The sequence below is a fragment of the Mauremys reevesii genome, linkage group 26 (genome assembly GCF_016161935.1).
Source record: "Mauremys reevesii isolate NIE-2019 linkage group 26, ASM1616193v1, whole genome shotgun sequence".
NCBI classification, from domain to species: domain Eukaryota; kingdom Metazoa; phylum Chordata; order Testudines; family Geoemydidae; genus Mauremys; species Mauremys reevesii.
Genome location: NC_052648.1, coordinates 6,937,215 through 6,955,854, shown reverse-complemented (window position 1 = coordinate 6,955,854; position 18,640 = coordinate 6,937,215). Strand labels below are relative to the sequence as shown.

General features: G+C 47.6%; 2 protein-coding genes across 2 annotated transcripts; both read right to left on the bottom strand.

Annotated features, from left to right (window-relative positions):
• Positions 1-5,378: 5,378 nt before the first annotated feature.
• LOC120391939 (E3 ubiquitin-protein ligase RNF167-like) lies at positions 5,379-7,275 on the bottom strand. The gene has a single exon (XM_039516205.1). It carries the CDS (start codon positions 6,977-6,979, stop codon positions 5,951-5,953), a length of 1,029 nt encoding a protein of 342 aa, XP_039372139.1. The 5' UTR covers positions 6,980-7,275; the 3' UTR covers positions 5,379-5,950.
• Positions 7,276-16,795: 9,520 nt separating this feature from the next.
• On the bottom strand, positions 16,796-18,356 carry LOC120391937 (E3 ubiquitin-protein ligase RNF167-like). The gene has a single exon (XM_039516204.1). The coding sequence runs from the start codon at positions 18,054-18,056 to the stop codon at positions 16,962-16,964; it is 1,095 nt and encodes a 364-aa protein (XP_039372138.1). The 5' UTR covers positions 18,057-18,356; the 3' UTR covers positions 16,796-16,961.
• Positions 18,357-18,640: the final 284 nt, after the last annotated feature.

Below are 18,640 nucleotides of genomic sequence, written 5' to 3'. Positions count from 1 at the left end.
CCCTTTCAACCTGTCTCTTCTGCTGCCTGCCGGATGCTCCGGAGCCCCAGAGGGGGGAATGATGGCACAGCCCTGGTAATGACCCAGCAGCGCTGTGTTCTCCCCTCCCCAATGTACTGCTGGGAATGTTCTCGAGCCCATTTCATTCACAAAGTGGATGTACCTGCCTCTGCTTGTAAGCATCTGATTAAATGCGGGAGCTGCCCGCTGCCTGACCCTGGGAGGACGCCAGCCCAATGGAGATAAAAGGCTTTTCAGAGGATGGATTCGATGTTGGTTTTGAACTCTTTCCCAGTACCTGGGAAAGGAGGGTTCTCTTATCTATGACTGCTCTGGAGGCCTGGCAAGCTGAGCGGGACTGGATGCCGGAGGGGAAGAGAGAGGCCAAGATTGTTCTGGCCAGCCCAGCACGCCACGTACTCTACCTAATGAGATTCCCCTACCCCAGCAGATTCTGAAAGGCAAAGCTGCGGGGGAAGCCTGCGGGAAGAGAGAGGAGGAGAACTCAGGGCTGCCAATAGGGGTGGGTTGCATGGGCTGCTGTCACCAGCTGGGAGTTTCTGCCTCTTGTAAGATGCCCCCTCCCCACACGTTTAGGGAGCAGCCGCCAAAGGCACCAGAGTGTCCAGCGCCAGCCCTGGCAAAGAGCCTCCGTGACGCGTTTTTAAAATTGAGGGCTTTTCCCCGGGCCAGTCCCAAAGCCTGCTGAGAACTTAAAATGGAATCATGTCATTTCACCTAGAACTACTGCAGGGATGCACTGGGATCCCATTGTCCAGAGGGCAGGGGGAACTCTTCTGCGATTCACCACTTGTCTTCACTTTCAAGGCCCTCCCAGGCCTATCCCCCCTACCCATCATCTGTCCAGATGTTGACTTCTGCCTCTGATCCGCCCAGGATGCAGCCTCCATCAACCATTTGTTACATTTTCAAACAAGCGCCTTCATGCTTTCCCTCTGCTTCCCTCCCCCCCACAAAGCACGGGAAGCGCTCCCAGTCAGCATCCACAAAGCCACATTTGTCCTCCTGGAAATCCCTTCTTAAAACTCTCCTTTGCTGTGATGCCTCAAAAAAAATTGACAATGGTTAGTTGAGATCGCTGGCCATCCACCTGACCGATATGGCCCCCTCGTTTCCTTGTGCTCCCTGCCTGTCTGTTGTCTCTTGTCTTAGACTGTAAACTCTTTGGGGGCAGGGACTGTCTTTTTCTTCTGTATTTGTACAGCACCCAGCACAATGGGGTCCTGATCCATGGTATTGGATGGGGCTCCTCCGTGTTACCATAATACACCTAATAAATAATAACAGTGCTGTAACTTCTTGCCGATCAACCTAACTTGTCCAGGTACTAGATGCACTGTATATCCATTGTTAGTGGTGGATTAGAGAAATTCTTTTGGCTCAAGTTCTCAGTTGGATTCTAGCCCTCTTATCCAGGGAGGAAATGCCCTCATGTTTCAGGACATAGGTCAAATGCTAAGTAATTGGGTTAGGAAGAAAGTTTCTGGGGGGACTGATTGTTCCATAATTATCCATGGTGGGGTTTCTTGCCTCAGTTAGCACTGGCTACTGCTGGAGGCAAGATGCTGGAGTGGATAGATCATTGAGCTGATCTGGTATGGAGGATCTGTAATGGGAAAAGAGTAGTCCCAACTGTGGAGGTTTGAGGACAACATATGAAGAGCGGGGAGCCCTGCGGCTGAGAAAATGAAGGTGCTAAAGTATTAACATTTCCCAGAAAGCTAAACAATGGAACTTGGAATTGCATTTTTTTTCTCAGCGCAAGGAGACAGCTGGAATGCCGGGGAATGTAATAACCGATTACCTGGCTAGCAGCTGGGTGAATGCTCTCATCCCACGCTGTCTGTGTTCACGCGCTCCTGTCATCTACTTACGAGAGCTAATGGAGATGAAACGACCTGAGACCGGATTTCCAGGTGTGGATCTGTTTTGCCAAGTGTAGTTCTTAAAACCCTATCAAGGGGCTAGAAAAGAGAAGCCCTGGAGCCCAGTCCCTCCATCGAAGTCAATGGAATTACAGCCAGGTCCTCGGGCAAGAAGGAAACAGTTAGTTTGACCTCAAGTAGCAAAGGAACATGCCATCATCAAGGCATCAGGAACCTTTCCCCTTGGAGAGGCATGAAAAATGCATGGCTTTTGTCTGAGAATGAAATTTCTCTGACACTGCCTGTGACGGATTGTTTTGCAGTGCCTGTGCTCTGGGCTGCAAGGACCTTGGGCGGGGGGAGGGGGTGGCATTTTGCCTTTCAGACCTTTTAAAGACTTGAATAAATGTTTACACAATGACACTCCTTAGGCACCGCGCACCTGCTCTAATTAAAAGCAATTTGTTTCTTGGAGCTCTTATTATTCCTGCCATGGGAGCCCCTGTTGCTTTCTGAGAGGCAAGGCTCCAACTAATCTCCGTCCAATTCTGCCCGCATACTGCTCCTGCTTTTCCAGCAAAAGCCCCCAGGACAGGACTGTAAATAATCTTTAAGGCCACGTTGGGAAGGGCTGCTAGGAAGGTTGAGTAAAATATTTGGGCTATAAACCTCCTCCGGAAGGGAGGGAAGGCTAAAAGGAATAGCTTGTCAATAACGTTTCCTTGTGATCGTGTCTCCTTCCATGGAGAATCCCTGAAAGTTTAAGAAATATTTGATCTGGAAAAAAAAATCCCTTTGAAGAGGAAAGCAATTAATTCTGCCCACAGTCTGTGCAAGCGTTTACTAGGGGAGAAGGTTATGGAGCTATGTATTAGCCTCTCCCCCTTTCATATTTAAAGACAGCAGGTGGGCTCGGTATTGGCCTGACTCTGTAACACTCCCATTGATTTGGGTGGGAGAAAACTTAGGGCACCGTGTCTGCTTCCGGAAATCCCACCCAGCGTAGGGTGGAAGCAAAGGGGGTTTTGGCAACTCCCGGTGTTCCTCCTCCTATGAAAGGCTGAGTACCACCTGCACGGGGCGGACCATTCTCAATGCCCACTGGGGGCCCAGGCCACCGTTCACTTGTGTGGTCACGTAGCCCAGTGTTGCATGGATGCAAAACACTACCATTCTGAGTGGTTAGCATTTTCCACTCATTTTGATTCTGCAAGGCTGAAGGGAAAGATGTACTGAGCTCATTGACTTCAGCAAGGATGGAGAAGAGCCAGGGAGCGACCAGATTTTCCATTTCGTGGCGAATTTTGCCCTTCCAAAAATTTTCCTGTCTGAAACAGAATGAATACAAACAAGCAAATGAAAAAGAAAGTTTTCTGAAAGAAATTTTGTTTTGGGTCGATCGAAATATTTCCTTTTGATTTTGACCTTTAAAAACATTTTAAATCATTTTTATTAAAAAAAAGAAACCCAATGAATTTTGTTTTGAAAAGTCAGTTCAGAAAAATGAAAAATCAAAATGTTCCATTCTGAAAAAGTCAAAACCGGATAATGTTTCAACATGATCAAAGCACTTTGAGGGTTTTTTTTTTAAATGAAACTTCATCAAAATTGATACCTTTTTCAAAACATGTAGATGAAAATGGTATTTTTTGTTGAAGAACCATTTGGATGAACATGTTTTGACCAGCGCAGGAGTTGAGGGTGTTTAACAACTGGTTAGGGTTAGGGTTAGGGTTAGCAACCTTAGCAACCCTAACTAGCTTTTGGGGTTGACTATCATCACGGTACAGCTTGGTCTCTCCAGGTCAAAAGGCTCAACACTGAATGGATATGAAGCTTGAATTCTCTGTCCATAGTAAGAAGCAGCTCAAAGTTGGAAATTCTTGAGGTGGTACCGTACGAAGCTAAGAATCAGATGAGCATGGAGGCTTAATGGAAAGAAAATCAGTGCATTGGTGAAGCAAATGTGGGAAAGTTCAACTGCTTGGAACGGTGTGAGGCAAAGGACAGCTGCCTGCAAACTAACACATTATTTAGAAGGCAATGTTCATAAAAGAGGTCAGGTTTTGTACAGGCTTTTATGTATGTTTCATTGACCAAAGCCAAAGCATCTCTTCTTCTAATTAAATGCATGTCATTCAGCCAGCACCACTGCTGTGACGGATGCTGGCAATTAAATCAACAGTGTCTCTCCTTTTTATATTCATCCTTTCGCTCTGCAACTCTTATCGGCGCCGAAGCAGTGAGTACTTAAGGTCATTTTTGCTTTGGGAGACATTCAAAGCAGAACAAAGCCTGAGCTAATAGTTAAAAGATTTTTCAAATTTGATGGGGAAAATGATTGGAGTCCCTCCCATTCAGACCTGAAGTCTTCTAGAGTGGCCCTCAGTGGAGAATTCCAATCTTCCTTCAAGTGATTTTCTTTCCTTTAATCAAGATCTTCATCTTGTGCCTTCCAACAAGATTTGCAACCTGCCTCAAATCTCCCCATTCCATTCTATGTAATGACCTTCAGTTTAGATCCTCAGACTGTCCCCGTTACGTGTCTAGAAGGAAGTTGTTCTCCTTCAATCCCATCATGGAGACGGGCTGAAATTAGCAGGACATTGTCAAGATGGCTGTCTAATTTGTTTTGATTAAGCCAAATTGTGCTGCAACAGCAAATTTTTAGTGTATTAAGGACAAACCCTTTGAGGGATAAATTTTACTGCAGAAAAGATTGATTGCAGTGGAAGATTGATCTTGTAAGATCTTTGAGGGAAAAAATATATAATGGAAGCAGAAAGATGATGAAGCGTAATCATTTAAAGAGGTATATTAAATGCAGCATTTGCACAGTGGGAATTCAAAGCATGTTGATAATTCACTTTAAACAAGACCTGTGCCGGCTAATGGTGAGCTGGCTTGATCACGCACTGAGTCGGCCTGTCTATCCATGTAAACGTTCTGTTGAAGGATGGTAACATAGCTACGTATCAAAATCAAGCAGGACTCCAGTTAATTAGGGCAATCAGGCCAACTGGGTTGGCTTTCCCCCCCGCTTGTGGTATGTAGACAGAGATAGAGACAAGTTAAATACAAAAGCTGCATAGATCCTGGTCCTCAGATGGTGGAAATAAAGTCTATGGAGCCACATTGATTTACAACAGCAGAAAATTTGGGTCAGCAGAGGAATAAAAGGAAGAATGATTGAGAAAGAAGCACAGTGAGAGACAGATAAACAGGGAACCTTGGGCACATCACTTCCCGTCTCTGTGCCTCTGTTTCCCCACATCTAAAATGGGGATAATGACACTGAACTAGTAATTGTTATTGTTATTACCATGAGTGTGCAAAGCATAATTAATATTAATAATACATCTTTTTTATTATTAGTATTATTATTTATTATTATCTGTGTTGTTAGTCGTTAGTAGATTTTTGGTCCATTTAAGGAGCTGCAGTAGGAGACAGTGGTGGGCCATCTAAACAGAGATGCTGACAGGAATGGGGTGATTTCTGATTCATTTTATTTTCCCCCAACCTAATGAGTTTTTACATCTTGCCAGCTGATCTCATTTAACCAAACCCAAACTGGCGCTAGAAGTTACCCAGAAAAATCTGTGTGGCATAAATGATCTGCAGAGTATGAGGCATGTGTGGAAAGACAGTTGTTAGGGAGAACGTGAGAAGCAGAGGATCTGGTGGTGGCTTCAAGCCACTCTTCCTCATGGTTTGACAGCTGATATTGCAGGCCACTGCTGGATGTTCTGGTAGCTAGACCTGGTGTGACTCCAGTTGACTTCAGCAGAGTCTCACCTTCCTAAAACCGGCTTGGATTCAACCTGCTGCCCAAGATTAGCAAAGCAAAGGATGTTCCACTGCTCATCACTGTCTTCCTCCTCTGCTCTTCCCTTTCCATGTCTTTCTGGGTCCATGCTGAGCTAAAATGATTCCCAATAAACTTTGGCCGGAGGTAGAGTGGACAGGGAGGATGGAAGGGGAGGCTGAGAGTATGGAGTAGTCTGGGTTTGGCAGAACTATGTTATTCAGATTTTGGTTTGGCTGTCCCAGGAGTGGCTCCATTACTGCCACGCCCTGTTGTGCCCATCTTCCTCATCCTCCTGGTTGCCCTCATCCCTCTCCTCCTCTATACATCCCTCTATGTCCAAGTCGGGGCTTTCTGCTGCCACAGTCACCCTCTGCATGCAGAGAGGGCAGGTCTTATTCCTTGTCTGGGTTAAGAGCCATAGGTCTATGCATTTGCCATGATAGGCATGGGAGCAAGACAGGATCTTTAGCATGTCTCCCTTTTCATACCTCTCCAGGCAGATGGCACATTCTGTGTACTTGGCACCTCTGTTAAACGTGCTGGTGGAGGGTTCTTTCCCCTGCTCTTCTCTTAGCGGGTTTCTCCTCTTCCTCCAGAGGTGGTACCCCGTTGTGTATTTCACAATGAACAGGATGCCTGTCACTATGGCAACCAGGATGTTAATTGCCCTACAGACTGGAAGAATCGAGACATGAGAGCAGTGTCCCAGCAGCTGTAGCCGGCACCTGCAAGCACGCGGGCAGGAGTTCCCAGCATCCTCCTCCCAGGCGAAGTGATAGTACTCAGGGACCAGGATGACATGAGCTCCTTCATCAGAGCGGCAAACCTTTTTCAAGAGCTTGGCGGTTGCTTCCCCAGTGAAGACAGAAGGTATCTCGATCCACTGCTGAATCTCTTCCATGCCAGTCGCCATATCCACAAGGGCTTGTGAGTTCACGTTGTGCACAATGGCGGCTCGGTATCCGGCTTGCTGAGCGTGTCGGACCTTGGCACCGAAAGTGCAGTCGTAGCTACGGATGAGCACGATGAAGGCTGTGGAGGAGTTGCGGGGCGCCGGTGGGCTTTCGATAGGGTGACAGGCGTTTGCAGGCATCGCCACGATCAGATAACCCGTCAGTCCCTTGCCGGGGAGCGGAAGCCCAAAGAGTGCAGGGAGAACACTGAAATCTTGGCTGGTGGAGTTATGGTTGTAAATTGCCCGGATAAAGGCTTTGCTGTTGGGCACCAGGAAGAGCAGGAATACAGTGACCATGCGGAAAGGAGACTGGAGCAGTGGCCGCATGCTGGCAGCTAGTGGAGAACTTTCTGCACCGGTGCTGGCCTGAGTCTTGTCTAAGAGAAAGCTCTGGCTTCGGAGGCCTTTACGGGGAACAGTGGACTGAAGGTGACTACTGGATCTTCCATGTGTCAGAACAGACTGGAACCTTCCTGCTGGACAGTGATAGCAGCAGGACTTGACAAGATGTAGTGGGTGTTGGGTTATACCCAAGTCTTCCAGCTTCTGGTTGCAGCTTCCTTCGCTTGTCAAGCTGGTCTGTTTGCTCCCAACTGATCCTTAGCTTCTGCTTCCAGCTGCCAAGCAACCTTCCAGAACCTTCTCCCCAGGTCCTTATGACCTCACTGCCCCGCTGTCCTGCAGCCGCGGACATTTATTTCTCCTTTCTCTCTCCCTGGTGACTCTTCTCCTTGGCTGGCTGGAGTCACCTCCACCTTTGCCCTCTGCGCCTGCTATCCCCTCTTGCCTCCCTCATCTTTGTTCTCTGCCTCCCTCTGTTCTCTTCCCCTCCTGAGCTTCCTTCTCTCCCCCACTAACTTCCTCTTTCGCGTTCTTGGTTCCACCCCACCTTGGTTTCCGTGTCTCTCTCTGTGGCTCACCCCCTGGTCCTCTCTCCTGTACCATCTCTTACTTAGGGGCTACCCCTGACCTGGCTTTTCCTTTGGTCCCACTTTGCCCTGTCACCTCTCTGGCTCTTTCCTTAGTCCTCTGCTCCCTATCTGCCCCTGGTCCCCCCTCTCTCTCCCTCCGACCCCTCCCCCAGCCCCGCTCCAACACCCTTGTCTGGTTTCCAGGATCTTCCTGAGGAGAGGCAGATAAATTATCAAACCCACCACTGAAGCTCTGCCAGAAATGGCTTGGATGAATGGCAGCTTTTCTTTCCGTTGGGAACAGCTTTTCTTCCCGGTGGAGGGCTGGCCTCATCCTCCACACCATAACTGTGGCATGGGTGATACTGCAGCACGACATGTGCCTGTCGTGGCTTAGTGCTGTAGAAAAGACTTCTCGCCCGGCCTGGGTTACATCACTGCTTCACTGCCTCGTCCAGTCTCTCTCTCACGTCCACCTCACCCCTTGCACCATATTTTTTTTCCCCATCCTGTTTGCAAGTCTCTAATTACAGGGTTACATTGTTTGACAGGGCTTGAGGCATTTCTAGTGGGAATCCCCTGCAGAGGGAATCGAGGGGCTTGATTGGGTCATCCCCATCCACTCAGGAATGCAGATCCCACCTCATTTTGTGTTGTAGAAAGCCAGAGGTAATTCCCTGCTCCATTTAAGCAGGACCTGTGGGCTTGGATTACTGTCATACCAGTGAAAAAGGTCCACAGTAATTATCTTGCATACACCGCGGTTGATTTGAGAAGGAATTACACAAGCGGTAAAGGGTTCCATTAAGCACATAACTCCTATGTTAGACGTTTAAGAACTATACATTAAGAGCGATACATTCCTCTTAGCGAGCCTCTCTTTCACCAACTGTGTGCTAGCCTCACACCGTTCCTGCTTGGCAAACAGAGAAGGTGGTTACCGATTTGATGGAGGGCTTTTTCTCTCCAGGTCTGCTCTCCCCAGCTCTCTGGTCTGTCTTGGATTCCCTCGAGGCAAGGCCTTCCTTGGCTGCCTGGAAACTCCTCTGTTCACAATCCTACTTGAGCCCACAGAGCAGAGTTTTGGCTACTCTGTCCAGCAGCTTCTTCAAGCGTCAATTAAGGAATCCCCTCTCCCTTTTCTCCTCATCTCTCTCTCTGACAGTAATTTACTTTGCTTGATTCTTATACTCTTTTTCCTCAAAGGAGTCACATGTCTCAAAAGCATGCCCAGTGGGCAAGCGGTTATTAATTTTGGCTGATTAGTATTTTAGAAGGGGCTGGAGGGGTACCGGAGTCTCCACGTTTACTCACTCATCAATCATTCACTCTGGCTCTCTGCGTGATGTCCTTGCTGTAGGGTCACTATAACCGGATCGGCTGGTGCTCCAGGCTGGAACTTTATGCATGTGAGATTTACTTTTGCACGGGCCCATATTTGCCCACCAGTAGGTTCAATATCAATCGCACACGCAGGCTTTGCCTGTCCTTTATCAAATCCGCTTCTGCTTAAAGGGACCCTGCTCCCAGGATCCTCTGCAGTTCTTCAGCCGTGTTTAAGTCATGTCAAGTTATGCTCACACCATTCGTTCAGTACGGCACCATCCCAACAGGTGCTGTACATACAAGAGAAACAGTCTCTACCCTGACAAGTTTGCAATCTAAATAGGCAGGAGTAGGAGGGGAAACAGAGGCACATGACTTGCTTTATTGTGCAGCAGGATGAGGGAGGAGCAGGAGCCAGGAACAGGGCTGCCCAGAGGATTCAGGGGTTTTCGGCGGTAATTCGGCGGCGAAGGGTCCTTCCGCTCTGGGACCCGCCGTCAAAGTGCCCCGAAGACCTGCAGCGGGCGCCCCCCGCCGCCGAATTACCACCGAAGACCCAGCACTTCGTTGGCGGGTCCCGCTTCAGCGGTAATTCGGTGGCAGGGGGCTCCAGGGGCCCCGAAAAACTCTCATGGGGGCCTGGGGCAAATTGCCCCACTTCCCTCCTCCCCCACTTCTGGGCGGCCCTGGCCAGGAATAGAAAGCTACCTCATGGGGTGTTGTGAGGATAAATGCATGAAGAAAGATTTGAGAGGTGCTCAGGGCTAGCACAGGAGAGGGGATGGGAGGAGGTGGCTTAGTAACTAATCTTCATCTTTTACGGTGAGTGTAAAATCAGTCCTTGTGGTTAACTGATTGAGAATAAGTAGTTCAAAGTGACTTAGATTCGCTTTTGGCTCAGCTCAGCATTGCAAATAGAACTGGAATACCTGGATGTTGGTTTTCAGAATATATATGTGGCTCCGAAGTACTGAACAGCAGGCAGTTCCAGCGCAAAGGTAAGACACAAAGAGGAAGGCCCTATCCCGAGAGGGTGGAGAAAAATGGTCAATAGGATTTATAGCTGCAATTGTATAGCCAAATCCTGCTCCAAGTTACTGGCATAAACCCAAAATAACTTTGGCTGTTCATAAATGATAAAGTGCATCAGGGTCCTTAATTTTCCATGGTTTTTTTAGTGTTACAAAGAGTTTCCTGGGGTGAGTGGGTCTTGAAAATCACCCAAACATGTGTTACTTAATTTATGGCCAGCCCCTGGACTTCAGTGGAGTGACTCTGGATTTACACCCATATAAACGAAAGCAGGACTTTGCATCACGCAGCAGGACTAACAGTGCTGCCAGTTATGAGCAAATGCCCTGGAGCACATCAGAGCGTGACACCTAGGACCACACATGAGCTATGAGCAGCGGATTTTGGGAGCCAAACTATTTTTTTTTTTCAAAGCCCTGATTCCATTTCCCTGTGTTCTTAAGCAGCTTCAATCCATCTTACCGCATTACAGAAACTGTGTTGATTGTTCTACTGTAGTGAGTAATAACAACTTGTACTTTCCAGATTACCCCAGAGAACTATATCCACGGCTTGGCTGTACCACACATTCACGAGCGCAAAGACACCTTGGCGTAACTTGATTTGTCACAGTGCATAAAAACGTCCCTGAGAGCAGAGAGAGAGAAGTGGTGCAGAGTGTGAAGAGGCAGAGGAGTGGGTCAGAAAGAGGGGGATTTGGAGGCAGAGAAAGAGGTGAAAGGGGTGTGGATCAACTCAGAGTAAAAATTTTAACAGTGCAAGAACGGGCTCTGGAAATTCAGGAACAGAGTTAGGGGAAAAAGAAAAAGAACTGGGGTCTTGATGAGGGGTGTGGCAGGGCAGGGGTAAAACCCCTTGCCTGCCCTGCTAAAATGCTGGCTGAGGCCTGCTGTCGGGCGGAGAGGCCGGGGGCAGAGGCTCAAAGCAGCCAGCAGGGAGCCCAGCTGCGGCCCTAACGAGGGCTGGCTCACTGCAATAGATTGAGCTAAGCAGCGACAGCTGGGCTGAAGGCTGGGAGGGGTATAAAAGCCCTGAACAAGACTCAGTTAGGAGGCTAGCCAGGGAGGGGACAGGAAGCTACAGTGCTGTCTCCTCACCAGGAAGGGAGCCTCAAGAGACCCTGGAATGGGTTAGGAAGGGGATAAAGGGGACTACACGGTGGCACTGTACAATAAAGCACAAGGGTGAAACACCGGAAGAAGGCGTGAGAGCTCTTATTTTAGCAGCCTGGGCACCGGGCGAGAAGGAGGAAACCTGTGTGGACCCTGTGACGAGATGGAATGGGAGATAAGCCGTAGGGAGAACAGGGAAAACACAAGATGTATGTTTCTATACATACAAAGTGTCCGGGTGACAACCAGGGGTTTTGTTAGTGAAATGATCTAAGTCTCCCCTTCTCTTGCCCCTGCACTCCCAGGAAAGAAACCCTGCTCAGTACAATGAAATCAGAGCTATCAGTGCTAGCAATGCCGGGCCCCAAACCCAGTCATGACAAAGGGAGTTGGTGACTGCATCCAGAAGGTAAAGCTGGATTGGTTCGCACTGACCCCAGGTTGAACCTCTTCTGTTCGTACAAAGTAGGCAGGGCTGCGGGTTGCCTTCCCAATCTGCCTATGCAGGTGTAAGCTTGTCTGAAGGGAGGTCACATTGGACTTAATTGTGACTCAGATTGGTGATGCTTGGAGAATCCATCTCAGTCGTGAGGAAGAGAGAGACTCTCTAGAGAGGCCACTGAGAATGAAATGGAGAGTAGGATTGATTGAGCATCATTTCCCAAGTAGTTAAATTCTGCTCCAGTTTCCAAGGTCTATCCTTTTAATTTCACTCTCCCCATATAACCAATAGAGCTGGTTGGAAAATGCCATTTTGACAAAACTGTCTGGGTTGTGGGGTTGTTGGTTTTTTTTGGAGAAATTGTGTTGATTTTGGAAAAATTTCATTTAGGAAAAAAGCTTAAAAATGTCACTGTCTTGTTTTTGAAGTTTTCAAAACAAAAATTTTGATTTTTTTTTTGCTTTGAATTTTTCTCTGTTTAATTGATAAATAAATAAAGGGTTGAAATAAAAATGAAATGTTTCAAATTTAGCCAAATTAACTGTTTCAATTGACCCTAACCTAAATTATTTTTGGAATTTTGTTTTGCCAAAAAAGTCAAATATTTTGGCTTTCCATCTTGATTCAGGACCCAAAAAAGGTTGAAATCTCAAAAAGTTTCCTGGGATGGAAATTCTATTTTCTGACCATGTCTAATAATCAGTGAGCAGGAAGGGTGAAGAAAGGATCCAGCCAGAAGGGTCCAATCACCAGCGGAGATGGATTGCATCCTGTTTGCAATTGCTTCCAGGGAAGAAATCACATTGGTCCTACTCTCACTGAAGTCATCGGGCTCAGGATTGGGCTCTAGGAGCTAAAACCCACCCTGCACAATGATGGATGGGAATGTAGGCAGGGCCGCCCGGCGCGGGGGAGGGCAAGTGGGGTAATTTGCCTCAGGCCCTGGGCCCTACAGGGCCCCCCACAAGAATATAGTATTCTATAGTATTGCAACTTTTTTATTATGGAGAGGCCCCCCGAAATTGCTTTGCTCCAGGCCCCCTGAATCCTCTGGACGGCCATGAATGTAGGTAAAATCCCCATACAGGCTTTGTGAAAAATAGAGGTTGCTGGTTCTGCGGGCCAAGTTGATTCTCTCCTTCCCCATCCCGCCTCCTCCAGATGGTTATTAGGGATGCAAAGCGAAATTCCCGGCTGGTATAATTCCACTGAAGTCACTAGAGTTCTGCCAGCGGGGCATTTGGCACATCCCTTTTGACTATAGTAGATATTATATGTCAGTCTTCAAGGCTGAAATTCACTCCTGTGCATCAGCCATCACAAGACCTGTCCATCACTTATGTCCCACTTAAACCCTCAGTGTAGTTGCTTTCTTAGTGCTGGCCCTTTCCACAGGGATGAGTTTCATCCTTACTGAAAGGTGGCACTTAGGTGGCTGATCACCCTGTGTGTAGCCTGAATTGCTCCCAGTTATCTAGAGTGCTGACACTTTGCTGGTTGTCTAAGTGTGATAGTTCTCGGCACTGAGTCAGGTCATCAGCATTTTCCTCCGTGGGACTGGTAAAACACCTAGCAATATAATAAACTACACACACGCACACCCCCACACCCGCGCCCCCTCCCCCTCCCACGCACACGCACAAGCCCTGCATGAGAAATGCATGAGAAAAACGACAAAAATGAGCTCTCACCAATAAGATCTATAAATCGTTCTTTGGTTCTGTGCTTTATAGGAGCAGGGAATATGCTAAAGGGGGCAAGAGGGCTGTTTGACAGGCAGTTGAAAATATTGTAGAGCCTTCTGACAGGATCCCATCTATATCTCACTTAGCAAGATTCTGTCTGTCTCTGGCTGGATCTTTTGGAACCTATCCCCTTCCAATCTCTTTCTGCTTGGGAATATTTCCAACAGGATTCCCCTTTAGCCTTGGAGCTGCATCTGGGAGGGAAACGGCTTTCCTATCCCACAAAAAAGTTTTTGAGATTTTTCAACAATGTTTCTGTCTCAAATCAGGACAAAAAGTCAAAATATTGACGTTTTTCTCAAACCAAAAATCTGAAAAAGAAACGGTTTGGGTCCAGTGCAACATTTTGTTTCAATGTTGATCATTTAAAAAACTTTTTTTCTTTTTACCATAGTTGGCTTCTCTTTCAAAACAAAGCAGCATTTTGAACCAGAAAACTGGAAAATTTTATTTCAGTAGTTAACAAAAAAAAAAAAAAATAATCCTCAGAATTTTTTCCAGTAGAAAAATTTGTCTAAATCACCCGTTTCTCATGAAAAGTTTCAGGTTCAACCAATTGACATTTTCCAAAAATAAAACAAAAACACCCCGTTTTGATGAAAAACTCAGGACTAGCTTTCTGATGGGATCGTTCCAGTCTTCCCACTGATTACAGTATCCCTTGCTACTGTGTAGGGTGACCAGACAGTAAGTGTGAACTATCGGGACAGGGGTGGGGGGTAATAGGCACCTATATAAGACAAAGCCCCAAATATTGGGACCATCCCTATAAAATCAGGACATCTGGTCACCCTACTACTGTACCTGGCTGGATCCAGAACACCTCTGTAATTCTGCTTCTACGCTGGGCCCTTGTCTCAAATATTTTCAGGTTGTTGTGGCCTTTTTAGTATGGAAGGTGTTAGAAGTCAGTTAAATGGAGAGCTAAAAATGGTCTCTTGCTTGCCTCTCCTTTGGATCTCAGTTCAAGTGGTGAAATGGGGACTCCTTCCCGGTAATTGCTCTGCTCCCTCTTAAAACTGCTGACTCCCCTGTGTGGCTTGCTGATGTTTAAATTAACAGCAATTATACCACGACAGCAGATTGCATGGACTTCAAGGAAAAGAGGAGAGAGCACTTCCAGAAGCTGCTGTAATGTAGCTGCCTGCCTCTCTGTATTCTCCACATGAGCCTTGCCTCTCCTTTTCCAGCCCCTCCCCTAACCATGCTCTCCCCAAATTTGCTCCTAACCGATGATTAAACTGGAACATGAATTGAACTCGGTTTCAGTGTCACACTGGCCAGATCCTGAGCCGGGGTAAATCTGCGCAGCTCTATTGAAGTCAATGGAGTTTCACCGATTTACTCAAGCTGAGGATCTAGCTTCTCCATATTTTTCTCTGGTGCATTTCCTTGTGCAGACGCTCTACGGTTTATCCTACGTACAGGTTGTAACTTGGATAAAGCAATCTCTAGAGAAGTTACTAATAATCAACCTGTGGCAAATAGGAGCACGTCTCATCCCAGCAATAAGCCAACCTGGCTCTGCAGACAGTTATTAATGTTTGATGGAGGGTGGAAGATCAGACAGCTACAGTGCAGGAGGTCAAGGCATCTGTGGCAAATGCTTTAGATTTACAGTGTGATAGTCTTTGATAATGGTAAGCAGAGTGGAGAACCCATCTCTTCCTTTTGTGTCCAGATCCTGCCTCTCTTGAAGCATTTTGGGTCAGTTCAATACCCCGAAATAAAACATTTCCATTTCAGGAATGTCAGAATATTTCCCTTCAAATGAAAATGTTGAAATGAAACCGTTCAGCGTTTTCCGAATTGAAATTTTTCAGAACTTCTATTCCATGATAATATTCAGCATTTCAACATTTCATCCTATTTGGGATGAAAACATTCATGGGAATTTTCTGTGGGATGGAAATTCCAAATTTCATTCAGCTCTAGTTATGACTTTTCCACTCGACTACACACCTCACTGCATTTATCCATGGGTTGCTCAGCCCATTGCTGGATTACTGCAATGTGCCAGACCTTGCGATACCCTGAAGCTTCAAACAATGTAGAAAACAGCAGGATGTTTTCTTAGTGGGGTTTCCTTTCCATATCACGTTGCACCTGCGCTTTATAGGTCGCACTAGCTCCCGGGTTACTTTTGGGTGCAATTCAAGAGGTTGGCTCTCATCTATACAGTGCTACAGGGTCTAGGCTCTGGCTAGCTTTGAACCCCTGCCAAAATCTTACAAAGTCCCTAGTGATTTGGGGTGCCAAACTTGAGACATGGGACAGGGGCTTAATTTTCAGACAGTGTTTTCTGAAAATCAAGCCCTTTTAGTTGTCTCAAAATAGACACCCAGAACCAGAGGTACCCAAAGTCACTAGCCTCTTTGGAAAATGTTGGCCATAGACCTTCCTTTATCTGTGTGACCCTGATGGTTGAGATCTGCCGACAGCCCAATGACTTGAATGCTGACAATTGGTAGCAGGATATTCACACCCAGTAAAGAGCCCTTGGCTCTGGTACTGGTGTAACAGTGCCTGTGGATCGCTCAGTCCTGGTATGTCAGGCCAGACCTTTATGACCAGCTGTGGTCATAAAGAGGTTCTATGCTTTATTTTTTAGTGTGGAATAGGGGGCTGATGATGATCAGGAGAGTGTCTCTATATGACTGGCTGGTCATAGGGTGTTAATTGAGTGTGGGCTGAATCCTTTGCTGGTCTGCGGCTCTGGCTCAGTGTTTTCAACCTGAACTGGAGATGCACTCAGAGGCTCTCCAAAATGAACAAATCGCTCTTCCTGTAACCAATCGAGAGAGAGGAGATGAATATCTGATTTGGGGCATGTTAGTACATAAATCCTGCCCTTCTTACAGTGTTTAGAAATGCTTGGAAAATGACCCGGAAAACCCTGGAGAGCAGGAGCTTACATGTACCTGTCATGTCTGCCTCTGCTGAATGCATGGAGCGATCAGCCAGCCTTCAAAATGCAGCCGATTATGGAGCCCTTGAAAATGTTTCGTATCTTTTCTCTCTGCCCACCTGCATGGAGTGAATCCTACTTGAATGATTTGGACGTTCAGTCATCACCACCCCCTGGCTTAAGGGACCGTTTTAAAGTATCCTCAGAGTACCCCTGAACAGTTCGGCTGCACCTGTCACTACAGACTAACCTGTACCCTGCAAGGAATTGTTACCGGGCTCTTGAGTTGCTGCCAAAGGGTAGCTCAGGTTCAGGGGACAGAATGCTGGCCTGGAAACTAGTCCCAGTTCTCCCTCTGATCTGGGTCAGTCACTTCAGTCAACAGTCAGGTTCTGTTTCCCTGTTGTTCTCTTTAGGTTGGAGCTTGTCATGACAGGCGATGACTCGCTATGTCTACATAGCATCCCGCAAAATGGGACTCCAGTCTCAGTTAGGGCCTCTATGCACTGTCACAATGCAATTCCTTAAACTAAGATTCACTGCATGTATTTGTGTATGTATATTCCATCTAGACAAAAGCAATAGGAAATGTGAGTGGATGGGGACCAGAAATTCCCAGGAACTCAATGGTATCAAATGCATTTAATTTCCACCAGCCTAAGGAGAGTTATATTTGCAGCAGACATTTTATGCCTTTTATTGTGGGGAGTGAGAGAAAGGAGCCAAAACTGAACTGAGCTAAACGCTTCCAATAGACAGGCTGGAGCTAGTGATGGGCAAAAGCTGGGGGTCGTGTGGCTTGGACTGATATTGGGTTGGTTTGAGTCTATTACTCAATGAGGGTCATTCTCCAGCTCATCATACCCTTCCTCAGTGTCCGCACTTTGGTCGTCTTCTTCCTCTCCCTCAATATACTCATCGTCATGACCATCTTCGTCTTCCCCATCCTCCACGTGGTCCTCCTCTCCCCCACCTTGCTCCTGTGGGTTCCTCTCTCCGTGCAGACTGACATCCTGAGCTTCAACTGTCACCTGCTGTTTGCAAAAGGGGCAGGTTTTATTCCTGGGCTGGGTGTGAAGCCAGGTGTCGATACACGCGCAGTGATAGGCGTGAGAACAAGGGAGGATCTTCAGCTGGTCTCCTTCTTCGTACTCGGCCATGCAGATCACACACGTCTCATACCGGTCTCCCCTTTTGAAGGTGCACAGGGTTATCTTCCGGCCTTTCGCGCACCATCGTGCGCAGACCACAAGCGGGATGGTGCAAATGATCACATTGATCATGAACCCAAACTCCTGGAGGACATAAAGAATGACGTGGTATGCGGAATATTTCAGCATGCGAGGCCAGTGCCGCTTAGCAGTAGCCCACATGGAAGGCGTAGCAGCATCCTGGCAAGGGTTATGAGGATGTTTGGGTGCCACCAGGGTGACATAAGCCCCTTTTTCATAACGTGAAGCCCTTTTCAGATGCCTGTAGGCCGATTCCCCTGTAAAGACAGACTGGATCGCAATCTGCTGCCTGATTTCTTTGTCGTCAGTTACCATGTTCACCAGATGCTCTGTATTCACGTTGTGCACGATGGCGGCTTGGTACCCGGCTTGCTGTGCATGAAGGACCTTGACGCCAAAGGGGCAGTCAGACCGACGGATGAGTGCGATGAAAGCCTCAGAGGAGTTGGAGGATGCCGGCGGGCCTTCTATAGGACCACAGGCGTTTGCAGGCATGGCCTCTATCAAGTATCCCATCAGCCCTTCACTCGGGAGGGGCGGTCCAAAGCATGCAGGCAGTGCATTGTAACCTACGCAGGTGGAGCCGTGGTCATAAACCACATGTCCAAAGGCCTCCGCGACAGCAACATCCACAAGCAGGAGCACGGCGACCGCACGGAGAGGGAGAAGGAGAGGGAGAGGGAGCGGGGGCCTCATGCTGAACGCTGATGGGTATCTCCTTTGCAAGTGCCGGGGCTGGGCAAAGAGGAAAGGCGTAACCGTGAAGGATCTTAGGAGGCAAACATACACTTATCAGCCTGTCTGAGTGGTATCAACATAACATCCCTGGAGTCTCTGCAGAAGACAACAGCAGCAGCAGCAGGATGGTAACTATACCCTGCCTCTTCCCTGGAAGCTTCTGCAAAAGGCTTCCTTCAGTTCACCATGCTGGTCTGCTGGTTCCCCGGGCTCCACCCTCTCTCTCTCTCGCTCCTTGTCTCCAGCTGCTAGGCAACCTTTCCTACCCACCTCCCCAGGGCTTTGTGACATCACCCAATGACTGCTGCACTTCCCCAGGACTAGGTCCCTGTAGCATCACTGCCAACCTGCCTGGCATCCTTCTTTCCTCCTCTCTTCCCTAGTTCTCTCCTGTCTGCCACTCTTCCATCTTTCTTGGACCCAGTTCTGTCCCAGTCCAATCTCTGGTAAGTTATCAGTATCTCCTGCTGCACTCAAGGGGAGTTGCTCGCATCCTTCCGAGGGATAAATGCCCCTTCTCTTGGCCGTCCTCCCACTGCAAA

Bases quoted from the DNA above. Each gene is read 5' to 3' on its own strand.
- LOC120391937 (XM_039516204.1), bottom strand. From the start codon at position 18,056: ATGAGGCCCCCGCTCCCTCTCCCTCTCCTTCTCCCTCTCCGTGCGGTC.
- LOC120391939 (XM_039516205.1), bottom strand. From the start codon at position 6,979: ATGCGGCCACTGCTCCAGTCTCCTTTCCGCATGGTCACTGTATTCCTG.